Raw genomic sequence first — 27,872 nt, forward strand, 5'->3', positions numbered from 1 at the left:
TTAGAAACCCTGGGCTTGCCTGGTCAAGGCACATATGGGAGTTGATGCTTCTAGCTCCTCCCCCACTTCTCTCTCTCTGTCTCTCCTCTCTCTCTCTCTCTCTGTCTCTCCCTCCCTCTCCTCTCTAAAATGAATAAATAAATAAATAAAAAAGACTCACACTTGATGTTACACTTTATGTGGGTTTGGACAAATGTATAATGACATGTATCCACTGTTATAATAGCATACAGAGTAGTGTCACTGCCCTGTAAGTCCTCTATGCTCCACCTATTCGTCCTTCCCTTCCTCCTGGCTAGCCCCTAGCAACCACTGATTTTTTTTTTTTTTTTTTTACTGTCTCCATAGTTTTGCCTTTTCTAGAGTGGTATAAGGTAGCACTGAGATAAAGCAAATGTTGATTTCTGTTGTGTCTGTAGGTAAACAGAGTTATCACGTTTACAAAATATTTCTAGTGAAGAAAGCTTATTTATGAAAGAAAAATGTCAAAAATTAAAAAGGCAAATCCCATAATATTCATCATCTAGTATAACAGTTTTCTAAAAGAGAAGGCTTTCTCCTAAATCTTTCTGAATGCTGTTAATTTGTATTTTTATGTGGGTTTAATAGCGCTTACTATTTTCTCATTGCACTGTATCCCAATATTTATTTCCCTCAAGTGTTAAACACATATACTTAAAAGAAAGACACCTGGATTTTTACTTTAATATATTTTACTTAAAAATATATTAAAATGTGATGTAAGCTCATGTCATTGAAAAATTACAAATGGGATAAACACTTGCCAATATTCTTTAATTTTGTTGCTTAAAACTCCAAATTCCCCCCAAAACGTTACCAATACTTTTAAACTTCAAAATATAAATAGATGCTCTTAATCAGTTAACATTATCTCTTGTGCACATACTATGCATTGAAAAAATAGGAAATGGCTTATATTTTTATTTGAAGGTGGAAACCTTTGGCTTCAAGTCTCCACTCAACACTCCCCGGTGACATTCTGGGCAGGAGCCGCACGGCGGGCCTGGGCCCGTCACTGCATGTCTGCAGCCAGGTGTGCAATTAGGTCTTTGGCGTCCTGCATGGTGGAGGGTATCTCTGAGCCATTCTCAGTCACTTGGGTCCCAAACAAGAACATCGTTCTGTCATTACCCACTTCAGATAGTGCCAAAGCTTCATGGATATCCGTAATGTGATAGGCTGCTTCAAGATCCTTCACCAGGAATGAAGAAGAAAGGTTGGTTATTTTGCATTTACTGCCCTCAAAGACCCCACATTTATTTTAATATGGAGGCTCTTGTGACCTCATTGTTAAGAGCCTAGTAGGTGGTTGAACATAAAAGATTTTTCATCAGAATTAAACCAGTATTTATGAGTTATCAAAAATCTATTTTGGGGGTATAAAGTTAAACCAATATAATACCTTAATCAATTTTCTAAACAGTACAATCTATTTCTAACTTTTTCTGTTTCCCTTTTTATTTCCCCAGAATTATATTTAATAGGATCAATTATTTTAATTCATTTCATTCATTAATTGGTTTTTGTCCATATCACGCTTTATTGATTGTAGCATTTGCCATTGTCAGTTTTCTTTTGTGACCATTATTTCTACTGAACCAAAACTTTTTGGATCAAATTTTGGGGTGGGTTGAAGGGAGAGGGGAAGGAGCAGGGAGGGAGTGTGTTTAGAAAATGAAGTGGTAGGAGAAGGAAGCCGAGAAAGGAGGACAGGTGGAGAAAAACAGGACAAGACGGAGAGCTGGGCAGGCTTGAAGGAGGGAACCCCACAGGAGAGGCAGAGCGAGAAGAGACGGCAGTGAGACAGAGCCCTGTGCTGCGGCTGCATGGCGAGGTCAACCCGTCTCAACCCACAGGAGAGGCAGAGCGAGAAGAGACGGCAGTGAGACAGAGCCCTGTGCTGCCGCTGCATGGCGAGGTCAACCCGTCTCAACCCGCAGGAGAGGCGGAGTGAGAAGGGACGGCAGTGAGACAGAGCCCTGTGCTGCCGCTACATAGTGAGGTCAACCCGTCTCGAGGTCACAATGGCAATGCCAGAACACACCTCTTTGCCTTCAACATATCAATAATTATTTATTAAAATGACCTCTGATATTCCCTTTTCTAAATACATACACAGATTTCAGCTATAGTTTTTAAGTCTTTTGGAAACGTTTTAGCATTTTCACTCCTAAACTGCATTTGTGATGGGCTTTGTGTTGTTTCATAGTGTTCTCCCTAAGCTTTAGGGAATCATTTTTAAATCTCTGGAAATAATCCAATATTGCATGATTTTTTCCTTATACCGGTATGAACCTATCAGATTCCATCTCTGGGGGCCTGTGAGATGTGCCGTACTTGGTATTGGCAGGAGTTGATTACTTCTCTGTATGTTGGCTGTCTCTTATATTATTACCTGTCTTGACTCCTGAATTTATTTAGTCCGAAAGCCTGCAGTGACGTTTGTAACGGTGTTAATGGATCCAGTAACATGTGGATAATGTCCCAATTAATAAATTTACTGATGAAATTGGAGAGGAAATAAATAGGAGAGACTTGCCTGACCGGGCGGTGGCGCAGTGGATAGAGCCTCGGACTGGGATGCAGAGGACCCTGGTTCGAGACCCCGAGGTTGCCAACTTGAGCGTGGGCTCATCTGGTTTGAGCAAAAGCCCACCAGCTTGGACCCAAGGTCGCTGGCTCCAACAAGGGGCTACCCGGTCTGCTGAAGGCCCGCGGTCAAGGCACATATGAGAAAGCAATCAATGAACAACTGAGGTGTTGCAACACGCAATGAAAAACTAATGATTGATGCTTCTCATCTCTCTCCATTCCGGTCTGTCTGTCCCTGTCTATACCTCTCTCTGTCTCTATAAAAAAAAAAAAAAAAAAAAAAAAAAAAATAGGAGAGACTGTTGGATGGGAGGAGGGGCTCTTTGAAATAATAAAAGCCCATCAGGGATATATCTGCTATGACATGGGCGTACAAATATCTGTTTGAGTCTTTACTTTCATTGCTGGATCATACGGGAATTGAATTTTTTAATATTTTAAGGAACTGTCATACTGTTTTCTTTAGTGGCTAGAGACCATTTTACATTCCCACCAACAATACACAGTTTCATTTCTTCATGGGTGTTTAATATTTTTAATGCATGTGGGTAAAATAAATGCAGGTCTGTTTAATTGACCTGAAACAATTTCTTATACATGGTAGACACAAATTTTATTGAAATCAACAATTAGTAAATGTTTATTTAATTAAATATAACGCATATTTGTATTTGTTAGATTCTTACTATGCCAAGGCAGTATACAAGGTGTTATTAGGGACACAAAAATGAATATTAATTTCTATTCTCAAGGAGCTTATAGTGCAATAGCTCTAATAAATATAAATTAAACTGATTATCAGCACATTGTTTAATATCTACATGTTATAAAGATATTTAGATTTCTTGTGTTAACAATAAAACTATTGAGTACAAATTACATGTGCACAGATTTTTACCTGTTTGTTTGCGAACACAACCAGAGGGATGATTGGGTTTGTTTCAGTTAGTTGATGGAGGTGTTTCTTGGCTTCAGGTAATCTGTTGTGATCTGCTGAATCCACCACAAAGATCAGCAGTATTCCCCTAGATACATACATTTCCCAATAGGAACGGAAAGGTTCACTGCCACCAACTACAAAGAATAGTAGAGAAAGAAGGCACACACAAAGTCACAGATGCATCCACTGAGGGGGCAAGAAAGGCACATTTAGATAACTTCTGCACACTAGACAGGTGCTCTAAAACCACTGTGTTAGAATGTCCTAGTTGACAATGACCAGAGGGTTGTTCCTGGGGAAAGAGTAGTGGGAATATTTACCCTACACAAGTGATTCATTCATTCTGTAACATGAAGGGTCAGCATAAAATACTAAATACTACAGTGAATGCCTCCTGCTCTGATATACATAACAGCCAAGACAGCCCCTGCATGTCCATCAGTCAGAGCTCAAAAAATGGGAACAAGAGCTGAAATGATTCAGCATGGTGCATCAAAACACATACTCCTCTAAAGTAATTTCTAAATGGACTGAATGCATTCAAATGAGGGTAGCCTCACTTGTACAACTTTTTTTCCTTCATCAAAATCCCAGAACTAATTTCTCCTTTTAATACTGCACTGAAAGTTAATATGATGTGGCCATTCACTAACACTTATTTCAGAAAAAAAAAAAAAAGTACTTTTGGATATTCATTCTGCTGCTTCTTCCCAGAAGAAACTTTTTGGTTAGTGACAATACTATATACACAATAAATTCAGTTTTGATTTTTCTCCTAGGACAGAGATTGGCAAACTACAACCCACGGCCTAAATCTGGCCCACTGTCCATTTTTGTAAAGTCAACAAAGAAATAATTTTACGTTTTTAAATGTTTAAAAGAAAAAGAATACTATTTCATGACATGTGAACATACTGTCACGTTTGGATTTCAGTGTCTACAAATACATTTTTTCAAAACAGACATCACAGTATAACTGTGGAGTTGAATAGTTGCAACAGAGACCATGTGGTCCACAACCCCTAAATTATTTACTATCTGGCCTTTTAAAAATAAAGTTTGCAGACTGCTGTTTTATAAACTTAATAAAAACATTTAACACAGTAATAGGAAATGGTCTTTATTTGCCTTTCTTTTGTATTGATTCAACTAGACATTTTTTAAATTTTGTGTTTTTAATTTTTAAAAGAATGTTGCATAATCTTCTAAGTAGTTCATATGGTTTAAATGTATTTAGTTTAAACAAAAATGAACATTTGGCCCTAGCTTGGTGACTCAGTAAAGTGAGTCACCTGGCATGCCAGATATCATGGGTTTGACCCCAGTCACGGCACACAGGAGAAGCAACCAATGAGTACACTACTAAATGGAACAAGTAAGTGAAACAATGAGTTAATGTTTCTCTTTCTCTGTCTCTCTTTCCCTCCCTCTCTCTTTTACTGTCTCTCAAAACAATGGAGAAATTTTTAAAAATTTAAAAAGACAAAAAAAAAACAAACAATAAACATTTAGGTTATTTCCCTTTTTTTTTTTCCTTCAGTGACACCTGACATTTGACTTATACAGGGATTTTTATCTTTTAGTTGTTAATTTATTTTCATTTTTTTAAGTGAGAGGAGGGGAGATACAGAGATAGACTCCCACATGTGCCCCAAACAGGATTCACCCAGCAACCCAGTCTGGGTCCAATGCTCATAACAGAGCTATTTTTGGCACCTGCGACAGGGGCTCCAAGGAGCCATCCTCAGCACCCAGGGCCAACACATTCAAATCAATTGAGCCATGGCTGCAGGAAGGGAAGAGAGAGAGAGAAGGGGGAGAGCGGGAGAAGCAGGTGGTCGCCTCTCCTGAGTGCCCTGACCAGGAATCGAACCCAGGACTTCCACATGCCAGGTCAATGCTCTACCACTGAGCCAACTGGGCCAGGGCTCTAGTTGTTAATTTCTAATTTATCTTCAATGTAGTCAAAGAACATACTTTGTATAATGTCGTTTCTTTGAAAAATTTGTTTAGACTTGCTCTATGGCTCAGTAATTGGTCAATTTTGATAAATGTTCTGTGACTGGTTTAGAAGAATGTTTATTTTAGCTTTTGGATGTGGCTAAAATTTTCTAATTAGACAATTTTATATTGTCCAATAGATCAAACTAGTTGATTATGTTCCAATATTGTGCATCTTTCTTCTTCTTTTTTTTTTTTTGTATTTTTCTGAAGTTAGAAACGGGAGGCAGTCAGACAGACTCCCGCATGCGCCCGACCAGGATCCACCCGGCACGCCCATTAGGGGGTGATGCTCTGCACATCTGGGGCATCACTCTGTTGCAACCAGAGCCATTCTAGAACCTGAGGCAGAGGCCATAGAGCCATCCTCAGCACCCAGGGCCAACTTTGCTCCAATGGAGCCCTGGCTGCAGGAGGAGAAGAGAGAGACAAAGATGAAGGAGAGGGGGAGGGGTGGAGAAGCAGATGAGTGCTTCTCCTGTGTGCCCTGGCCGGGAATCGAATCTGGGATTCCTGCACGCCAGGTTGATGCTCTACCATTGAGGCAACCAACCAGGGCCGTATTGTGCATCTTTGAAGATATTTTTTCTCCTTGATACTAGTAACAATTGACAAATAGGTAGGCAAACGTGGTACTCACCTCTTCCCACAGCCACATCAAAATTACAACTAAACTATAGAACAATTATTTAGAACTATCTGAAATCAAGCTGAAGAGAAGCTCTACAACTAGAGAATTAAAGAAGCCACACTGAGACTGGTAGGAAGGGTAAAGAAGCAAAAGGGGCTGGTTCCACACCCTTGTGTGGTGGATAAAAATTGGCAAGTGATGTCGTGGCTGCAGGGGTCCCCCCGGAGAAGTGAGGCGTCCCAGCCTCACACTAGGCCCCCAGGTTTCCAGGGTCAGGAAGAGAAGTCCCCATAACTTCTGGCTGTAAAAACCAGCAGAGGTTGAATCTGAGGGAGGCCAAGGCTGCTGCGACCCAGGCAGCTCCTCTTAAAAGGGTCTGCACACGGACTTACTCGGACTCCCTCCCTCCTAGCTCCAGTGCAGCGGTAGCAGCTTGAAAGGCACCAGAGACATATAGGGAGGAGCTGAATTGTCCATCATCAAGGCAAGGGCTGGGGGTGGGGGGTAGGGTCCAGCTGTCTCCCAGACAGAAGTATTGGCAGAGGCCATTGTTCCTTTAATGACCTCTCCCCCACAGAGCCCGGAAGCAGGTGTAATATCTGAGACCCCCATCAGCCTGGCTCATACTGTTTGCTCTGCCCTGGTGAGTCCCTGAGGCTCTGCCTCACCCAACTTTCAGGTCCACCCAAGCTGTTTTCTGTGGATTTTCCATAGGAATGGACTGTCTTGGCTCATGTATTAGATTTTCCTAAACTCTCTCAGACAAGCAGCATCTGCCCTCAGTGAGCCTTGTACCTATTACTAAGTGACCTCAGGCCTTGTTTTAGTAGCAACCAGCCTTGGTTCACAGCTAGGCCTCACCTGGGCCCCAGCAGAAGTAGCAGCCATCTGCAGACTGCTTTGTAGCTCATGCCAGGTGGCCTTGGGCAGAACACTGGCAGTGCCTGACCTTGGCCTGCACCTCCTGGGAGGCCCCAGAACCGGCACACCAAATGGACAACCTCAGCAGGCACCAGAGCCCCGATGAAGTAAATTCTTCCTTGTGGGGCGGATCCCTGCACGGCTGATCCTCCATGGTGGTCAAAGGTCAGTGGTCAGTGGTCCCAGCCAGTCCTTGCAGCTGTTCAGCCTGGGGGCGAGTCCTTCCCATCGACATGACAAAAACAATCAAGGCTCAACTACAAGAGCAGGGTGTACACAGCCCACAGGGAGTATGCCTGGAGTGCCCAGCTGGGATGAACAGAGAGGCTGTGCCACTGAAACCTACCAGACACCTACGACATTAGGTCACTCTCCCAAGCCTGGGAGCTGCAGCAGCTCTACCTAATTCATAGAAACAAAAACAGGGAGGCTGCCAAAAATGAGCAAAGAAACATGTCCCAAATAAAAGAATAGAACAAAACTGCGAAAAAGAACTAAATAAAATGGAGATAAGCAATCTACTAGATGCAGAGTTCAAAAGACTGGTTATAAGGATACTCAGTGAACTTGGTGATAACCTCAACAGCATAAAAAAGGACCACTCAGAAATGAAGGGTACACTAGATGAAATTAAGAATAATTTACAGGGAATCAACAATGGAATAGATGAAACTGAGACTCGTATCAGCGATTTGGGATACAAGGAAGTAAAAAACACCCAATCAGAATAGCAAAAAGGAAAAAAATCCAGAAAAATGAGACTCTGGGACAACTTCAAGCATACCAACATTCACATCATGGGGGTACCGGAAGGAGAAGAGAAAGAGCAAGAAATTGAAAACTTATTTGAAAAAAAAATGACAGGCCCTGGCTGGTTGGCTCAGCAGTAGAGCATCGGCCTGGCGTGTGGAAGTCCCAGGTTCAATTCCCGGCCAGGCACACAGGAGAAGTGCCCATCTGCTTCTCCACCCTCCCCCTCTCCTCCCTCTCTATCTCTCTCTTTCCCTCCTGTGGCCGAGGCTCCAATGGAGCAAAGTTGGCCCAGGTGCTGAGGATGGCTCCATGGCCTCCACCTCAGGCACTAGAATGGCTCCGATTGCAGCAGAGCAACACCCCAGAGGGGCCGAGCATCAACCCCTGGTGGGTATGCTGGGTGGATCCTGGTCGGGTGCATGCAGGAGTCTGTCTGACTGCCTCCCTGCTTCTAACTTTGGAAAAATACAAAAAAAAAAAAAAAAAAAAAAAAAGACATAACTTCCCTAATCTGGTGAAAGAAATAAATAGGCATATAAGTCCAGGAAGTACAGACAGTTTCAAACCCAAAGAGGCCTACACCAAGACACATTAAATTAAAATGCAGCCTGACCAGGCGGTGGCACAGTGGATAGAGCGTCGGACTGGTATGTGGAGGACCCAGGTTCAAGACCCCGAGGTCGCTATCTTGAGCGAGGGCTCATCTGGTTTGAGCAAAGCTTACTAGCTTGGACCCAAGGTCACTGGCTAGATCAAGGGGTTACTCAGTCTGCTGAAGGCCCATGGTCAAGGCACATATGAGAAAGCAATCAATGAATAACTAAGGTGTCGCAACGAAAAACTGATGATTTATGCTTCTCATCTCTCTCTGTTCCTGTCTGTCTGTCCCTATCTATCCCTCTCTCTCTCTCTCTCTCTGTAAAAAAAAAAAAAAAAAAAATTAAAATGCAAAATTTTAAATACACCCTGGCTGGTTTGCCCAGTGGATAGAGCGCTGGCCCTGAGTGTGGACATCCCAGGTTTAATTCCTGGTCAGGGTACACAAGAGAAGCAACCATTTGCTTCTCTCCTCCCCTCACCTCCCTCTCTCCCTTCTCTCCTTCCTCCTTCTGCAGCCAGTGGCTTGATTGGTTACAGCAGCAGCCTGGGCACTGAAGATAGTTCAGTTGGTCTGAGCATATCAGGTGCTAAAAATAGCTTGGTTGATTCGAGCATCACCCCAGATAGGGGTTGCCAGGTGGATCCCGGTCAGGGCATATGTGCAAGTCTGTCTCACTATCTCTCCTTCTCTCACTTGAAAAAAACATATGTTAAACACAAAGAGAGAATCAAAAGCAGTGAGAGAAAAGCAGTTAGTTACCTACAAGGGAGCTCCCCTAAGACTGTCCGCTGACTTCTCAACAGAAACTTTGTAAGCCAGAAGGAATGGACAAAAACCCATCTTTGTTTATTTTATTTTTTTGGCAAGAAATATTTAAAATGATGAAAAGTAAAGACATATAACCAAGATTACTCTACCCAGCAAAGTTATCATTTATAATCAAAGGACAGATAAAGTGCTTTTCAGACAAGAAAAAACTAGAGGTGCTCATCACCAACAAACCAGTATTGTACAAAATGTTAAAGGATCTTTTTTAAGAAGAAGAAATATGAACAATAATATGGCAATAAACACATTATCTATCAACAATTGAATCTAAAAAAAAAATGAATGAAACAAAAACACAAAATAAATGAACAAACAGAACAGAAACAGACTCAGATACAGAGAATGGTTTGACAGTTGCCAGATAGGAGGTAGCTGGGCAGGACGGGTGAGAAAAGGTGAAAGGATTAAGAAGTACAAATTGGTAGTTACTGAATAGGCATAGGGATATAAATTACAGCATAGGGAATATAGTCAATAATATTCTAATAACTATATATGGTGTCAGATGGTGCAAGACTCACTGGGATGATCATTTAGTAAGTTATGTAATGTCTAATACAAGAGTGTACACCTCAAACTGATATAACAATGTATGTCAACTGTAATTGAAAATTAAAAAATGATTTAAAAAAAGTAGCTGACAAAGATATGTTTAAAATATCTTGCCCCAATTGTAGATCTGTCCATTTCTCACCCTGGGTGGGTCCTTCCTTCTTTCCTCCTCCTTTTCACTTTTTATATTGTGAAATTATTTTTTAGCTATCTATTTGGTCAAAATGATTAATTCTTCTATAGCTTCTGGGCAAATTGAAACCTCTATTCCTAACAATGCTTTTTTCTTAAAAGATTTGCTTACAAGTTTACTAATTCCCCTGTTCACCATTTTCTCTTTGTAACTGGACAAAAGCAAAATTAAAAGGTGATTGCAGTAATCTAGGTAGGAGATAATAGAGGTTCCAATTCATATAGAGGTAGTGGGAAAGGATATAACTGATGAATTCGAGATTTGTTGTGGAGGTAGAAAAAATCATGGTGGTTTTGTTGTTTTGTTTTGTTTTTACAGGGACAGAGAGAGAGATAGATAGGGACAGACAGGAACAGAAAGAGATGAGAAGCATCAATCATCAGTTTTCCGTTGCAACACCTTAGTTGTTCATTGATTGCTTTCTCATATGTGCCTTGACTACAGGCCTTAAGCAGACCAAGTAACCCTTTGCTCAAGCCAGCGACCTTGGGTCCAAGCTGGTGAGCTTTTTGCTCAAGCCAGATAAGCCCGCGCTCAAGCTGGCGACCTCGGGGTCTCGAACCCGGGTTCTTCCGCATCTTAGTCCAACGCTCTATCCACTGCGCCACTGCCTGGTCAGGCCATGGTGTTTTATTGGAGGTGGGGATATAGGAGGAAGAAACAGGGTGATTCCTGTTTTCTGTCTTGAGCAACTTGATGGGTACTGATCAGTGGATTATAAGGAAAGGATCAGATATGGAGATATATCAAGCATTCTGTTTTGACTATGTTAAGTTTGAGAGGCCAATTAGACAGCTACGTGGAGATGTCAAATGACATTTGAGTATGTTTGAGCAGAACAGATAAACTTGGAAATCATTAGCATATAGATGGAGGATGGATAAAATCATCCAAGAAAAGAGTGTGAAGAGAAGATAAGAGGATCTGATGAAACTTTGGGAAACAGCAGTCTTTAGAGCAGGGGTCCCCAAACTACGGCCCACGGGCCGCATGCAGCCCCCTGAGGCCATTTATCTGGCCCTCGTCGCACTTCCGGAAGGGGCACCTCTTTCATTGGTGGTCAGAGGAGCACATTGACCATCTCATTAGCCAAAAGCAGGCCCATAGTTCCCATTGAAATACTGGTCAGTTTGTTGATTTAAACTTACTTGTTCTTTATTTTAAATATTGTATTTGTTCTTGTTTTGTTTTTTTACTTTAAAATAAGATATGTGCAGTGTGCATAGGGATTTGTTCATAGTTTTTTTTTTATAGTCTGGCCCTCCAACGGTCTGAGGGACAGTGAACTGGCCCCCTGTGTAAAAAGTTTGGGGACCCCTGCTTTAGAGCGTGGTGACTCCAGAATTACTATAGAGTAGCGGCTTCTGGGCTGCCATCTGTCGACAAGAAGAGGTTTAGGGTTTGCCTGTAGCTGCAGTTGCAGAGAAGGAAGCACACATTTACTTAGATCGCATGTTTATTTGGAGTAGGGAGGAAGGGAGGCTCTTATAGGAGGGGTATAAAGCCTCCTCTCAACTCTCCTTTATCACCAGCACTGTAAAAAGGCAGAAAGGGGTTTCCCCCACCGTGCACCTGAGAATGAAACTACACATGCTTTTTAAATACTTAGGAGACTCTGACCTAGTGTTACTTTTCACAAGGACCCAAGGTTGATAATATGTCTGGCTTAAGGCATAACAAAGCGAGGCTATCTTGTAACTAAGGAGAAAGAGGGCTTACTCTCCAGGAACTCCATCTGGCTGTCTTCAGTGTTGACGCACACTGCATTGAAGCCTTGGGTGGGGGCGTCGCTGTGCTGGACTCGATTTAAAGCTAGAGAGTGGAGAACACTGGTCTTGCCAGCTCCATCGAGGCCCAGCACTAGGATATGGTTATTTATCTCCTGTGAAACAAAGGATAAATCAATAAACCTATGCTACCAGGGCCTTGTTTGCCTGGTCCCTGGCATTGTGCCTTCCTGTGGCAGGACCCAATACTTGTCGAATTGTAAAACAGAATAAAACCTCACAAAATACTTAATAGATGTAGAACAAAATGTACCAATCAGTTTGTATTTTATAATCAGCCATTAGTTAAGCGATTCCCTCTCCATCCCTCCTCTCCTCGTCAATCTATCAAATAAAATATACTTTCCATCTATGTAAGGATTTGGGGGAAGTGCCAGAGATCACAGGGCCAATTTTCAGATTTCATTTTGCTTCTTGAGTTCGTGTCCACCAGAAACTGCACCACAATTCAGTTTGTTTGGGGTCTTGGCACCTCCCTGGCGCCTCCAGTAATGACTATACCATTGCACATGGAGGCATCTAAGGTCTCATTAGTTTGTCTTGTCTTCCCGATTGCCTTACACGATCATGTAAGGCAAGATTTCCCAACTGGATCATTAAATTAAAAGCTTGTAAGGTAAGATTCCCTTCTTATACTTTTAGATCTAAGTATCATAATTAAATGAAAAGGCTAAGATTATAGAAATTGTTAAAATAGCTCCAATAATCAATGACCATTTATTTTAAAACCTGATGTTAAAACCTATTGAACTAGATGTAACCTTTAGATAGAAGCATCCACCAACACACCAGCCTTAGAAATTTTTATAACAAATGATTGAGGGACAGGGCAGGCTGGAAAATGCAAGTTCAGAGTGCCCAGAAAGGTAGGTTTTAGGGCACAAACTTCAACATAAATGGTAATAAATGAGCAACCATACAGCCAGACTGCTCACAGGGAGTTAATACTTTTTCCCAAATAGCCTTCTAAAGAGGTTTCTCGTGTACAAAAAAAGCATTAGCAAATATCTTCAATGATACTGGTTTTAATATAACAATAATCTTATACATTTCTGCTTGAACACTGAATGTCAACATTAGATTGACTGGATTTCTGGTTAAAAAAAAAGTGACCCCAAACAGCACTAGAATGTCTATCCAAACTCTTTATTAAATAAGATATATGTGCAAGTAGGATGTTTAAGATCTAGTCTAACAGAGACTTGTGTAGAGAACATGTTTATGAAGACTGTCTAGAGAATGCCAGAATTCGAAAAATTATGTTTGTTGTTAGGGTGAATTCCTGATGGCTTTTAAAGTAAATAATATTTCCATCGATGTTTCCTATCTCCATCCCAAACTCCTTCCCCATGCCCTCCCATCTGTATCTAAATGTTGTAATGTCATTCCAGGAGTGGGTTGGTACGGAAGAGGGACTTGATTGGATGGTTTGAAACTGCATCCTATAAAGCAGTGGTGGCACCAAGAAGTGGCTGCGGGGTGTGGATCGTATCCCCGTCCTTATTGCCACCAACAGCCCTTCTCAGGCTACCCCTGTATTTCATTAATTTCAAGATAAAATTTCTTTCACATTTTAATATCTCTGAAATGAGGATTTTACAATCCATGGTAAGTCTTACTTCGGTTGGAAATATTTTTTTTCCTTAGTGGTACCTAACTAAAGTAATGGCCTCTTAGATCTGAAACGCTGTGAGCAAAAACAGTTCACTACTCTTTCCGACCACATCACTCACCCTAAGTTCAGTGGTGGGATTCAGCCAGTTCGCACCGGTTCGACAGAACTGATACCTAACTGTTGAGTTCGGTGAACTGATAGTTAAAATGACACTTGTAATCAGGGTTCTAACATGGGTACCTGGGCAGCCGCCCAATGTGGAAATCACAAATCTACATTGCTTACTCTTTTTAACGTTCATCTGTGCAACAGCATATTCTAAGTGCCTGTAGTAATGTTCATTCTGTCCATAGGTAAAGGAATGGGATCCTACTCCTACAGTGAAAAGATGATTAAGGATAAATCACACAGCTGATAATGCTTGGATGAAAGTGAAGAAAACTGTGAGGATGCCAATCAAGAAGCAATATCTCAAATTGACAATTTTGTTTTTTTTTGTCAGGTATTATTTAATATATTTTTTATTAATATTTTAAAACTTTTATAATATAATCTAGTTTTGTGTGCCTCTTTTACTATTCTTATTTAAGTATAAATGCATGAAATAATAAACTACCTTTCAGTATATTGTTTTTTATACTTAAAGTGGTCATTAGGGCAGAGAACCGGTTGTTAAATTATTTGAATCCCAGCACTGCCTAAGTTCACCCTATCTAGAAATCCAGTAGGCACTGATGCTTTATAAAATGTGATTCTGGACACTACTATTCCTTGTAGTTAAATTTATTCCTTTACGTATACATGGATCTATGTAGTCTGTTTTACCAGATATCAAATCTATATGAAGATTCACATTGTTTAAAACCAGAAAGCAGCTCTGAGTCCAGGAACTCTCAGACCACCGAGCCTTAGCTGATCCAAACAATGCCTGGTCCTTCTTTCTTCCTCCCACCCCACCTCCAATTGCAAAATTGTATGAAATACACATAACAAAATTTATCATCTTAACCATTTTTTAAGCGCACCATTCAGTGGTATGAAATACATTCATTCATAATGTTGTGTGCAACCATCACCACCTCCCTCTCCAGAACTCCTTTCATCCTGTAAACACGAATTCTGTAACCATTAAATACTAACTCCCTAAATACTAACTCCCTGTTCTCCCTTGCCCCCGGACGCTGGCAACCACCATTTATTGTGTCTGGTTTTAACTACTTTAGGTACCTCTTATAAGTGGAATCATAGGTATTTGCCTTTTTGTGACTGCAACGCCAGGTTTCTGAGACCTCTCAGTTTAACCTTTGTGACCTTCCCTTCTGGACGCTGATGGTCTGAAAACAATGGAAGCCGTAACCACAGCACCCACTGAAAAGGTCGGGACAACTCAAAAACACATTCACATCCGGCACAAATTCAGGAACCCTGCACCTTCTGACAAAAAACTTACTCAACTGAAAGGACTGGGATAGAGAGCCTGCGTACAGCGAGGGTTAGGGGCGGGCTTGTGTGACCTAACTGAACGAGATGGGGACAGAGGACCGTTCAGGTGTCTTTGTTTCAAAACTAGACCTGATGAGGGTTGGGACGCAGGTCAGGGTGAGGGTGGGCAGGGGGCCGGAGAGAAGGGGTCAGCGATGGGTCATTGGAAGCTTTGACATATTCACTTCCATCCACAGATGAAAAGCCCCAATCGAGACCCAATTCCCAATTCCCTTCCGCGTGGGTGGAGGCCTCGGAAGTAACAGAGGGGGCCCTGCGGCCTGAACGCTTGACAAAGGCTTTCGGGAGCGGCCTGAGGCACCAGTCTCTTACCGGGGGCTCCAGCAGGGGCTTTACCAAGATGCTGTTGTCCTTCTCTTCCTCTTCTTTTCCCTTAAATTGTTCTTTCTCTGACTCTCGCTCTTTATGATTGTCCTCTTTTCTCTTACCTTTCTTCTCCTTCCCATTCTCTTTCCCCTTTTCCTTAATTTTCTCCTCTACCTTCTTCCCGTTCCCCTTTTCCTTAATTTTCTCCTCTACCTCCTTCCCTTTCCCCTTTTCCTTAATTTCCTCCTCCACCTCCTTCCCTCTCCCCTTTTCCTTAATTTTCTCCTCTACCTCCTTCCCTTTCCCCTTTTCCTTAATTTTCTCCACCTCCTTCCCTTTTCCCCGATTTTTCTCTTTCTCCGGCTCCTTTCCCTTCTCTTTCTTCACTTTCCCCCTCTCCATTTTCCCATTCCTGGTTTCCTTCCCTCCCACGCGCCTGCGCGCTGGACTAGCAGCCCTGGGTCCCGGCAAGTGTGGCCCCTACGGGAGGCGCAGGCAGAGACGTAGGTCCACGTGGCGTTGACCACATCCGCAGTCTCCGCGGCTGCCACCGGCATCTGGTACTCGCTCTCCCAAGGCTGCATGCCCGCGGACTCCCCAAACCTTAAGAAGGAAGGCGTTTAACGAGGGGAAGGCAGAGACGCTAGAGGTCGAGCCTAGCCAAAGGGACCCTGAAAACCCAGCGGGGCTGATCTTCAGTGCAGGAAAAAGCATCCCCAGGCGCCACTTCTTCGGGAGGACGTCCTATGGCGCAATTCCCTCGGGCTAGGCATGGCGTCTCAAAAAGGCCTTTCACAGGCCGGACTTAAGCATCTCGCCTTTCCTGAATCACCTCCATGCCCCATCCACACAGGCCTCCCACCAGGAGAACCCCGAGGGGTGAGAGTGCTGAGCATCTCGAGAGGATGCCCCCCTCGCCCAGTGATAATCACAAGCCTGTAAAGTGAGGTTGGGTATCTCCTGATCCTAGCCCGTCAACCTAACTGGTAGTGTCTCCACTGTCCAGGATGCTTAGGAAAAACAATAGAGGACAGTGAATGTTTATCGTATTTTAAAAGCTTCTATTTCACTTTTAAGAATTCTCGATTAATTTAGTTGTCTGCCAGAATCACGGCTACTACTAATGTAGGGCATTAAAAAAAAATAAAGAAAAACCATTTGTCACCCCCAGTGACATATGCAACAAATTAGGAAACTCGGGGCTGGCTTCTCAAAGGCTGTCTAGTTGCTTAAACTGAGAAGTATATGGATGGTTCTTTTGTTAAACTGGACTCTGGTATATTTCACAAACTAACAAAATTATCTTACTGCAATAAAGTAACTTTTCTTCACCAGATCTGTTTCAAATAGGCTTATAGGGAACAATGAATGAACGGCAGGATCCAGTAGGCTTGAGTAAGGCAGGTTTTTAAGGTTAGCAGTTTCCAAGTAGTCTTAAAAATGCTGTGCTTAGTAACTTAATAAAATGTTTGCTCCTCCATTTATTGATATACAAGTATCAACACCATGAATTTTTAATGAAGTTAAAACTGAGTTCTCTCAATCCCAATAATTACCTTTGTGGCTTTGCTGGAAAGGGCTGGAGAGAATTTTAGATATTCAGTTTTAAAAATTCTCAGATAAACTAACCAGGAAGTCCTCCATAAAATGCCAACATCCTAAACACCTTAATCCATACTCACTGCTAGAATATTTTATTTTAAAATGTACCACAGTGAATGGATGCATCCATATTGGTTTTTTATAAATGTAGACACACACACACACACACATATATACAAGGTGTAAATGTCACTGGTTAAAGACCTATGCTAAAAGAAGAAGTAACTACTAGAAAATTAATGTAGATCTTTACAATTCATTTGACAAAAACGTATTTAAACTGAGGTTTTGGTTGCTTAGTAATGACTGTAAATAGCAATGACAGGCTAAAGAAGTATAAATTTCACTTTGTGCCTTCTGCCAATATTTTTAATGGCAGATAATATTCACCAAAATTCTGTACCTTAGTTAAACCTAAAAAATGATTATCCTTACCAAAGAAATTTAGTGGAATCCTAAATAACAAAGTTGCTAACAATTATTCTTGTAATGAGCTACATATTTAGAAGAAATGAATCTGTCACTCTCACCAAGACTATTCTGAGAGCTCAAAAAGTACTATACCATAATATAGCATTCATATATAAGAGGTTCTCTTGTTGAGATGCCACTACAGATTCTGATTGTTAAACACAAAGGCAGCACCATTATTTCTTACTTTTGTAAAGGAGGAAATCAATCCTTTAAAAATAACTTTGAAGAAGTTTCAGTAGGTATGTTCAAAGTCAAACACAGCAGCACTTTATTAACAAGGATGGAGTAATATGATCACAAGGAAATAACTCTTAAGTCTAAATTCAGTGCTAGCTTGGGCAGCATAAAATGAATACTAACCAGGGTGAGCATCCCAGTGTGTCTGTCTTGCAGCTGTTCAATGGGAAAGTTGCTTATAAAGAAAGACCAGAGCAACACTGACCCACAGACTGACCGTATAATACTCCATTATTTTGGGGAGGGCAATGAATAGTCATACACCTAACTAGAAAGAGGAGTCATCTGAGTATTTACTAATTGGGCCAAACAGTACTGTTAAGTTTTAATACTGCCTGCTACTGAACTATGGTATTGATTTCCTCTCTACATAGGACGTCAATGTTCATGTTCTTGTCAGCCATTAAATCGCACTGAGACAGTCCAAACCCATATGACCTCAGAAGAGTGGGTCTAAGAGCCAACTTCTTATAACATTGATGTTTTCCTTGAGTGATTTATAGTGCTAAATCAGCACAATGCTACCATAATCTGAAAATGGTATGAGGGTACAAAGGAGTCCTAGTTTATATATATGTATATATATACATATACAAACATACTTTTCATTACTATATAGTATCCCATATTCCAGTATCACATGACAGAGAATCTATGGTAAAAATTAATCAAGACATTTAGTTTTCCTGTGGCCACTCATGTAATGAAGAACACAAGTGTATCATTAAGGTCCCTTTTTATCACATGATATTTCTAAGCAGGTATTTGGAATGCTCAGAAGATTCCACTTTCAGTTTCTAAGACCTCCTGAGACATAATTAAAGTGGGACTTGACAGGAACAAGTATCTTTGGACTCTAGTTAAAACAGCAGAAGTAATTTGTGTTTATATCCCAGGAAACTTCGGATAACATGCCTTGTTTAACATGAAACTGTAATACAAACCACCACCAGATCAGCACACAAAGAAACAGATATCTAGGTGGGTAAATGCCCAATTATTCTGAGTCCTCATCGTCTGTGCAAAGCTAGGTGGAACAAGTAGGCCAAGGTTGACTAGGCAGAATTGGAGGAAGCTGTTTTTTTCCCTTTCGATGCACAAGAAAACAATTTTATGAAAATGTGGGGATGAGAGAGGGAGCAGCTCTGTGTTTCTCGCTGTTACCTTTATTATGTTCCTAGTGTCACTAGACTACTTTAAAAATAGCCTGCAACAAGAATGTTCTATCACCAGCCACCTTTTCCACCTTTCTTCTTTTTCTGTTGCTGTTTCTTTTTTGTTGCTGGGGCCCCGGCAGGCTTCTGGTGCCTGGGGGGTATGATATTACTTGTTGATGCAGATGTCGTCGCAGCACTGCCGGGTCTTGGGGAGGTGGGTGGGCTGCTCACAGTTTTACTGGCATCCCTGAAATCAGATCAGAGAAGTGTTGGTCATTCATATATTCAACAAAGAAAAAGGCTATAAAAACATACATACATGGATTTCACTTTCCATCCCTAACAATTCCCACACACATTCTATTTATTTTAAGATGGGTTCCCCAACTCTATCCATTTTCCTTTTTTAATAAAATTTGTTTCTGCTTTACATTAACGATTAAGTAATATATGGTATATGCCAACTCTTAGAAAGCTTAGAAAATAAAAAAAATTGAAATGACTTAATAACATTTTTTTTTCTTTTTGTGACAGAGAGGGAGGGACAGATAGGGACGGATGGACAGACAGACAGGAAGGGAGAGAAATGAGAAGCATCCATTCTTCGTTGTGGCAACTTAGTTTTCATTGATTGCTTTCTCGTATGTGCCTTGACTAGGGGACTACACCAGAGCAAGTAAAAGCCAGCAACCTTTGGGCTCAAGCCAGCGACCATGGGGTCATGTCCATGATCCCATGCTCAGGCCAGCAACCCCACGCTCAAGCCGTATGAGTCACATTCAAGCCAGCAACCTTGGGGTTCAAATCTGGGTTCTCCATGTCCCAGTCCGACACTCTATCTACTACTGTGCCATTGCCTGGTCAGGCCTTAGTTAATAGTTCTTTCTAGTCACATTATTTATTTATATCTTTATCTAGACATTTAGTTTGTCGAATGACTCAGTGTATTTAGTTTCCTTCTGAAGGTACGAAAATCCTATTATTTATGCTACAATGACACAATCCAAAACAAATACTTACAGTACAATCAAACCAGAAGACCACATTTTCTTTCCTTTACAATAGCATATTGTAAAACATCAAAGATATTTGGCTGTACATATCATACTTAAAATACATTTAAAAAATTCTCATTAATGGCCCTGGCCGGTTGGCTCAGCGGTAGAGCGTCGGCCTAGCGTGCGGAGGACCTGGGTTCGATTCCCGGCCAGGGCACACAGGAGAAGCGCCCATTTGCTTCTCCACCCCTCCGCCACGCCTTCCTCTCTGTCTCTCTCTTTCCCTCCCTCAGCCAAGGCTCCATTGGAGCTAAGATGGCCCGGGCGCTGGGGATGGCTCTGTGGCCTCTGCCTCAGGCGCTAGAGTGGCTCTGGTCGCAACATGGCGACACCCAGGATGGGCAGAGCATCGCCCCCTGGTGGGCAGAGCATCGCCCCTGGTGGGTGTGCCGGGTGGATCCCGGTCGGGCGCATGCGGGAGTCTGTCTGACTGTCTCTCCCTGTTTCCAGCTTCAGAAAAAAAAAAAAAAAAAAAAAAATCTCATTGATGACAATAAACCAATCTCAGAAAGACCAAACCTATAATCTGAGTGACCTTGATTAGGAAGCAATGACTTACAGTTCAGATGAAGCTCCTACAGTTGATCCCTGGGTCGCCTTTCCGATCTGATCCTTCTTTTTACCCTTCTTTCTTCCTCGGTAGTAGGACCGTTCACGCATTGGTAGCCATCTTTCTGGATCTGGGGTCACTTTTGGGTCATAATTCTTAGGCAGTTTTCCTGTGCAACAATGAATTGATAAAGAAATGAGAAATCTGTCCATGTTTCCAAGTTAGTTGTTTAAACAATATTTCAAAGTCTGGGAATAAATGACTTAATGCTAAAATAAGTTTTACCTGAGAAAGTTTTATTTGCATAATCTAACAGGAGAAAAAAACCTTATTTCTAAGCATAACACAATAATCAGAAGCTATAAAGGTAGAGATTTCACAGATATATCTATGTAAAAAAACTTTAAACAATCCAATTAAAAAAATGGGGAAAGGATCTAAACAGACACTTCTCCCAGGAAGAAATACAAATGGCCAACAGCTATATGAAAAGATGCTCATCAGCACTAGCTATTCGAGAAATGTAAATCAAAACTACAGTGAGATACCACCTCACACCTGTTAGATTACTATTATCAAGACAGGAAATAACAAATGCTGGAGAGGCTGTGAAGAAAAACGAACCCTCATCCACTGTTTGTGGGAATGCAAACTGGTAAAACCATAGTGGAAGAAAGTATGGTGGTTCCTCAAAAAATTAAGAATATAACTACCACATGACCCAGCAATCCCTCTACTGGGTATCTACCCCTAAAACTCAAAATCATTGATACGTAAAGACACATGCAGCCCCATGTTCATCGCAGCATTGTTCCAGTGGCCAAGACATGGAAACAACCAAAAAGCCCTTCAATAGAGGATTGGATAAAGAAGATGTGGTACATATACACTATGGAATACTACTCAGCCATAAGAAATGATGACATCAGATCATTTACAACATGGATGGACTTGAGAATATTATACTCAGAGAAATAAATAAATCAGAGAAAACTAAGAACTGTATGATTTCACACATAGGTGGGATATAAAACTGAGACTCATGGACACAGATAAAAGTGAAGTGGTTACCAGGGGGAGGAGCATCTGGAAGAGGGTGTTTGGGGAAGGGAGTAAAGAGGGACAAATAAATGGTGATGGAAAATGATCTGACTTTGGGTGATAGGTATACAATATAATCAAAAGTTCAAATGCTATAGAAATGTTTACCTGAAACCTATGTGCTTTTATTGACCAATGTCACCCTGTTAAATTTAATTTTCTAAATAAAATTTTTTTAAAAACCTTAAAATTTCATTTGGTAAAAGATACATTTTTAAGAGAAGTAATAAAACAGAAGAAATTGTGTATTACATAACAGAGTGGATTAATATTCTCAATATAGAACAAACTCTTGATAATCAAGAAGTATAAATCACATAAATAAAAATGGATATAGCTGCAATTAGGTTAGGCCAGGAGAAATAAAAGTCATTAATCATATGAAAAGATGCTAATTCTCACTAAATAAAAATGAAAAGAGTAAAACAATTCTATCCAACTAATAAATATTAAAAGCAGTAATAATTCCTAGTGTTGGTGAACTAATGTGAAACTCAAAAACCACTAGCAGAAACGTGTACTGGTATAGCATTTGTTGAAAGCAATTTAATTGGCAGTCCCAGTTAAAATTTATACTTCTAGAAATTTATCCTGCAGAAATCCATATGCTTTAGTTATATGCATAAGAATATTCTCTGTGATAGTCTTTATAATATCAAATTAACTCAGATGTCCATCAATAAAAAATGATTAAATAAATTACAGTATACCTCTACTATAGCAAGCTATACAATAGGTTAAAAAATTAAAGTACATTTATATTTAATAACTTGGAAAAATGTGTGCACAACACAACCTAAAACAGAAGAGCAAAAGAAATTATCCTGATATGTTCCTATTAGTTATGTAAAAACTTTTGACTGAGCATGTAAATTTGTATGGTTTTATTTTTATTATTTTAGCGAGAAAGAGAGAGAGAGACAGACAGGAAGGGAGAGAGATGAGCACTTTAGTTGTTCATTGTTTGCTTCTCATATGTGCCTTGACTAGGGGGCTCTAGTTGAACCAGTGACCTCTTGCTCAAGTCAGCAACCCCGGGCTTTAAGAACCTCTGATGCCTGACCAGGCAGTGGCGCATTGGATAGAGCGTCGGACTGGGATGTGGAGGACCTGGGTTCGAGACCCCGGGGTCGCCAGCTTGAGCATGGGCTCATCTGGTTTGAGCGAGGCTTACCAGCTTAAACCCAAGGTCGCTGGAGGCCCCCGGTCAAGGCACATGTGAGAGAGCAATCACTGAGAAACGAAGGTGCCGCAACAAAGAATTGATGCTTTTCATCTCCCTTCCAGTCTGCCTGTTCCTCTCTCTGTCACAAAATAAAATAAAATAAAAAGCCTAGGCCTTCTAGATTCTCAAAATCTGTCATTTAATAAAAAAAACAAAATCCCACCTCTGATTAGGTGAAGCCAAACATGGTAATTAAACCCACTCCTGCCACAGATGAAGACAGCCTAAGACAGCCAATGCAGGCATTACCCTGGTTAATGATTCAAGGATGAACACTGACTGTGCTAGCCCAGTCAGAATAATGGGAAAGGTCTGCCATTAAGGGGCCCTCTTTGTCCAACTGTATATAAATGACAAGTATGTGGCCCTATTTCCAACAAACATCCTAAGACTCTAATGGGATTCAGTTTTTGTATAGCAGAGCAATACAACTAACAGATCAACCACTTCGATGCTAACTTCACTGCCAGTTTCATAAACAGTAAACTTTTTTAAGCAAGTTTGATGGAGTTCTATGGTCAAAAGCACCCTAATGTATCAGGGCTTACTGTGAGCCAGGCATTGTTGTAAGAGATCAAATGTAGTATTTTCTAAGTAATTGTTCTAAGACATGCAGTTTCTTATTTAATCCTATGAGGTACATGCCATCAAATTCTACTTTCCAGATAAAAAGCTCAGGCAGGTATGTTACGTAACCTGTTCCCAGTCACAGTGAAAGCAATGTTACTAGAGCAACAATCTGAATTTAATGTAATAAAATTAAATGTTAGCTATAATCAAGACAAAACTCAAATGTTCATACCAGGAGAGAACAGTATATTTGTGTAAAGATTTTTATCTAGGGCTAAACTCAAGCTTTTATCTTACAGAAATCTAAATATATATATTTTTAAAAAAACCTTACCCTTCTTTTTCTTCTTCTTCTTTTTCAAATCCCCTTGCCTACAAAGAGAAGAGTCATTACCATCAGCATGATAAAATATAAAGCAAGAAGCATGTGCAAAGGAGCAAGCCGAGCACTTCATCATAAGGGTGTTCAGGATTGGCTGAGTGCGCCCTCACCAAAGCTCACAGACTACTTGGCACATTTATTTAGGTTAAACTTAATCAAGCTTCATACACTGTAGTTTATGGAGGGGACTTAGAAAAGAGAAACAGTTGTTTCAGAAAACATACCATTTACTATAGCACATGCATTTTAAACTTTCTGTAAAAAGATAAAAACTTTGCACAAGCATGAAAATCTACAATAAGATACCTCACGTTTGGCAAAACTCAAGAGTAGAAAATTAAACTCTTTGCCAGAAGAACATGTATAGGTACAGTACATGCAAAGACCATCTCTGGGAGGATATACAAGACAGAAAGCACTGGTTCTGGCCCTGAGAGGGCAGAAGGCAGAGAGTGATGGGAGTCAGACTTTGTTCTGCCATTTTTATTTTTCAGTTTTGAACCTTGTGAGTTTATTGAATTTTTTAAGTAATAAAATCTTTATTAAATACACCGAACCCCCCCTCCAAAGGGCACTAAAAAGAGCATGAGAAATCAATACAACATTTCAAAATAATTGCTAAGTACTCTGACAGCTACAGCATATAAAGACATAAAAAATCTGTACATATTCATACATGATATGCCATGTATATCATGTATGAATATGTGAACTAAAAGAATGAATATTCGAACCATGAAACAGTGAACTAAAAAGATGAGACAGCAAGAATTTCTGCCAAAAATTCATTCTATCAAGTCATTCAATTGTGAAAGTTCTTTCAGGGAACCCTGAAGAATAAGAAATGCAACACAGTGTCTCACTCCCAGACTGCATTGTCTTCTGACAAATCCTACTCCACAGCTGTACCTGCCATTTCCCAGTCTCTGCCATTTCTTATAGTTTTTGCCTTTGCTCACACTTTGCCTACCTCATCTTCTTCATCTTCTTTAAGAGTCAGTAACCTCCTACATGAAGTGCTTCCTAACCGCCCAGTGTCCCCAGGAAGAACTATTCCCTCTAGTATACCGTCGAGTGCGCTGTACAATCAGAGCACACACAATCTTTATTACAATTACTGTTTACATACATTTCCTTCTGCTGGACTCAAGTTTTTTTGAGAGCAAATCATTATCTATATTTTGTCAACATAGTACATCTTGGAAAGAAACTAAACCTTTGCATCTAAAAGTTAGCATAAATAAAAGACATTAATAATGTATAATGAGCCTGCCGAGGCGGTGGCACAGTGGATAGAGCGTCAAACTGGGACATGGAGGACCCAGGTTTGAATCCCTGAGGTTGCCAGCTTGAGCGCAAGGTCACTGGCTTGAGCAAGGGGTCACTTGGTCTGCTGTAACCCCCTGGTCAAGGCACATATGAAAAAGCAATCAATGAACAATTAAGGTGCCCCAACGAAGAACTGATGCTTCTCATCTCTCTCCCTTCCTGTCTGTCTGTCCCTATCTGTCCCTCTCTCTCTCTCACACACACACACAAAATGTATAATAAAAATATTGTGCTGAAATTTAAAAGCTTAAAACTCAATGTACATCTCAGTTATTGTACAGTATTACAAATGAACTGTACTTTTTTTTTTTTTTTTGTATTTTTCTGAAGCTGGAAATGGGGAGAGACAGTCAGACAGACTCCTGCATGCGCCCGACCGGGATCCACCCAGCACGCCCACCAGGGGGCGTCGCTCTGTCCCGACCAGAGCCACTCTAGCGCCCCGGGCAGAGGCCAAGGAGCCATCCCCAGCGCCCAGGCCATCTTTGCTCCAATGGAGCCTCGCTGCAGGAGGGGAAGAGAGACACAGAGAGGAAGGAGAGGGGGAGGGGTGGAGAAGCAGATGGGCGCCTCTCCTGTGTGCCCTGGCCGGGAATCGAACCCGGGACTTCTGCACGCCAGGCCGACGCTCTACCACTGAGCCAACCGGCCAGGGCCTGAACTGTATGTTCTTACTCATTAGCCAAACCTGTTTTGGAAGAGGGCTAAAAATATTGAAAACATGTAAATAGGCATTATTTGAAAAGCCCTTTAAAATCTGGCTTCGATTTCTTTCATTCTGGGGCTTTCTATAAGGCTTAAAATCAGAATATGATCGAATAGAACAATGCCATATCTCTGAGACTCCAATTTCTTTATTTCTGTCTTTTTTAGGTGAGAGGAGGGAAGATAGTGAGGCAGACTTCCGCATGTGCCCCAACTAGGATCCACCTGGCAACCCAATCTGTGGCTGATGCTGGAGTACCAAGCTATCTTTAGTGTCTGGGGCAATGCTTGAACCAATCAAGCTGCTGGCTGCAGGAGGGAAAGACGGAGAGAGGGAGGGGGAAGAGAAGCAGGTGGTCACTCCTGTGTGCCCTGACTGAGAATCAAACCTGGGAGGTCCATATGCCAGCCCAATGCTCTATCCACTAAGCCACAGGCCAGGGTCTGAGATTCCAATTTCTTATTTAAGTTTTTAAATTCTATTATGAGAATGATAATACTTTTATAACAAACAGAGTTCATAATGAAGTTAGTCATATACTTGGTGCTGATACTGTTTTAAAATTGGAAAAATATTTAGATTTCAAAAGGTATTCGGAAAAAGAGAAAATAGTGAAAAACTAAGAAAGCCACAAAATGAAGTGTTATATCTCTACTGGACCTGCGGTGCTGCAGTAGGTAAAGAGTCAACCTGGAATGCTGAGGTCACCAGTTCGAATCCCTGGGCTTGCCAGGTCAAGGCACAAAAGAGAAACAATTACTACAAGTTGATGCTTCCCACCCCACCTCCTCCTCTCTCTAAAATCAATAAATAAAATCTTAAGAAGTGTTATATCTCTTCCATTCTCTATTCATCCTGAGTCAAAAACTGAATCATACACATTTACGATAGGCCTTTGCTGTTTCTGATGGCAATGTAGAAGAATAAGAAACAAATTGAAATTTGACTTCATGTAAGGTAATGAAGCTGGCTAACCTTTTTGCCAAATCAGCAAAATAAAGCTTATCAAAACTTTGGTTTATAGTTACATAATTATATACTCAATGTGTATCAATAATTTCCAGGTTAGAGTATGGCACGTGAAGCCTATGCATAAATAGCATATGTCTCCCTTTAGAACATGAAAAATCTCCAAGACTTACTAAATGACAGAAAGCAAGTTTAAAAACAGCAAGTACAAAAGAATCCCATTTCTGTATAAAACAAAAGTAATCCAATCTAAGAAAATATTTCTAAGTCACAAAAATTAGGGAATGTGCAGATACTCCAGTACTTTCAGCCTTTTGTATAGTGCATTTTCACCAATGAAATAAGAGGTTTTGCATCTCATTTGCATAATCAAGCAACTTTCTTTGACTTATTTGCTTTTCTGATGTTCTTGTTTAATAAAAAAAAAATCAAATGCTTCTTTTTCTTATCGCTTCATATTTATTTTGAAATATCCCTTAATTTTTGTGAGCAATATACAAAGAAAAAGATCTGGAAGGATACAAACTAAATGCCAGAAGGTAATTCTGGGCCAGGGAGGGAGGAGGAAAGAGGAGTTAAGACACAGAAAAAAAGAACAGAAAAAGGAGAAAGGGGACTTTTAAACCTTATTTATGTGGAATTTTTATAAGAATATATGTTTATTCTTTACATAATTTAAAATCAGCATCAGTGAACGTTACAATGAAAAGCATTACCCTTGCTCCTTTGGTTGACTATCTCCAGTTGCTTTTCCGCCCTTCTTCCGAACGTACGTAGCACCAGGAGAATTTTCAAGAGCTTCAACATCTACTTTTAGAGACATACTATCTGACGAGGGCAAGTGTTTACTAAGACTGGGATAGAACAGAAGTTCAGGAACACAGTATATACACATATATATGTCTAGCAATATATCTATGCCAATAGAGAAACACTGTCTTGCTGTGATGCCCTTCACCAAAAGCAAAAAAAGAATAAATCTTAAATCTTCAATAGAACAGCAAATCAGTCAGTTATAAGGTCAATTATTTATCATATACTGTGAAAGGAATACTTGAGTCATAATCTAACCATCTAGTCCTTAACCCAGTGACATACTCCCAGGTGGTGGCTTAACAAAAGCTGCAAAGGTTTTCAGTTGCAGCTGCTTTGCGCCCACCCCCCACCTCGGTTCAGGGAACACACCCACACTAGACTAGTACACGTGACGGAACTCAGCCAATCCAAGCACCGGTTCCTCTTATTTATTGTTTGTGACGGGCAGGACC

The 27,872-nt window shown here is 40.8% G+C and overlaps 2 protein-coding genes across 3 annotated transcripts in view; both read right to left on the reverse strand.

Moving 5' to 3' along the window:
* Positions 1 to 1,033: 1,033 nt before the first annotated feature.
* ARL9 (ADP ribosylation factor like GTPase 9) lies at positions 1,034 to 16,781 on the reverse strand. 2 transcript variants are annotated; one of them, XM_066279186.1, is made up of 5 exons: positions 15,419 to 16,781; positions 15,251 to 15,331; positions 11,753 to 11,915; positions 3,512 to 3,687; positions 1,034 to 1,213 (listed from the first exon to the last, which is right to left on the reverse strand). In XM_066279186.1, exons 1-5 carry the CDS (start codon positions 15,644 to 15,646, stop codon positions 1,034 to 1,036), a joined length of 828 nt encoding a protein of 275 aa, XP_066135283.1. In that variant the 5' UTR covers positions 15,647 to 16,781. The 2 variants fall into 2 exon arrangements, with proteins under 2 accessions (XP_066135283.1, XP_066135284.1); XM_066279187.1 differs by lacking the exons at positions 15,251 to 15,331; positions 15,419 to 16,781 and having other exon boundaries at positions 3,512 to 3,606; positions 11,753 to 11,838.
* A 783-nt stretch (positions 16,782 to 17,564) lies between these two features.
* The window catches only part of SRP72 (signal recognition particle 72), a 32,392-nt gene continuing 22,084 nt past the window's right edge, over positions 17,565 to 27,872 (reverse strand). Inside the window, exons 16-19 of the mRNA XM_066279185.1 lie at positions 27,321 to 27,458; positions 23,553 to 23,590; positions 20,332 to 20,491; positions 17,565 to 18,961 (exon numbers count right to left, since the gene is read on the reverse strand). Coding sequence (XP_066135282.1) covers positions 18,784 to 18,961; positions 20,332 to 20,491; positions 23,553 to 23,590; positions 27,321 to 27,458 — 514 coding nt within the window. The 3' untranslated portion in view covers positions 17,565 to 18,783. The remainder of the gene's footprint in view (positions 18,962 to 20,331; positions 20,492 to 23,552; positions 23,591 to 27,320; positions 27,459 to 27,872) is intronic.

The sequence above is a fragment of the Saccopteryx bilineata genome, chromosome 5 (genome assembly GCF_036850765.1).
Source record: "Saccopteryx bilineata isolate mSacBil1 chromosome 5, mSacBil1_pri_phased_curated, whole genome shotgun sequence".
NCBI classification, from domain to species: Eukaryota; Metazoa; Chordata; class Mammalia; order Chiroptera; family Emballonuridae; genus Saccopteryx; species Saccopteryx bilineata.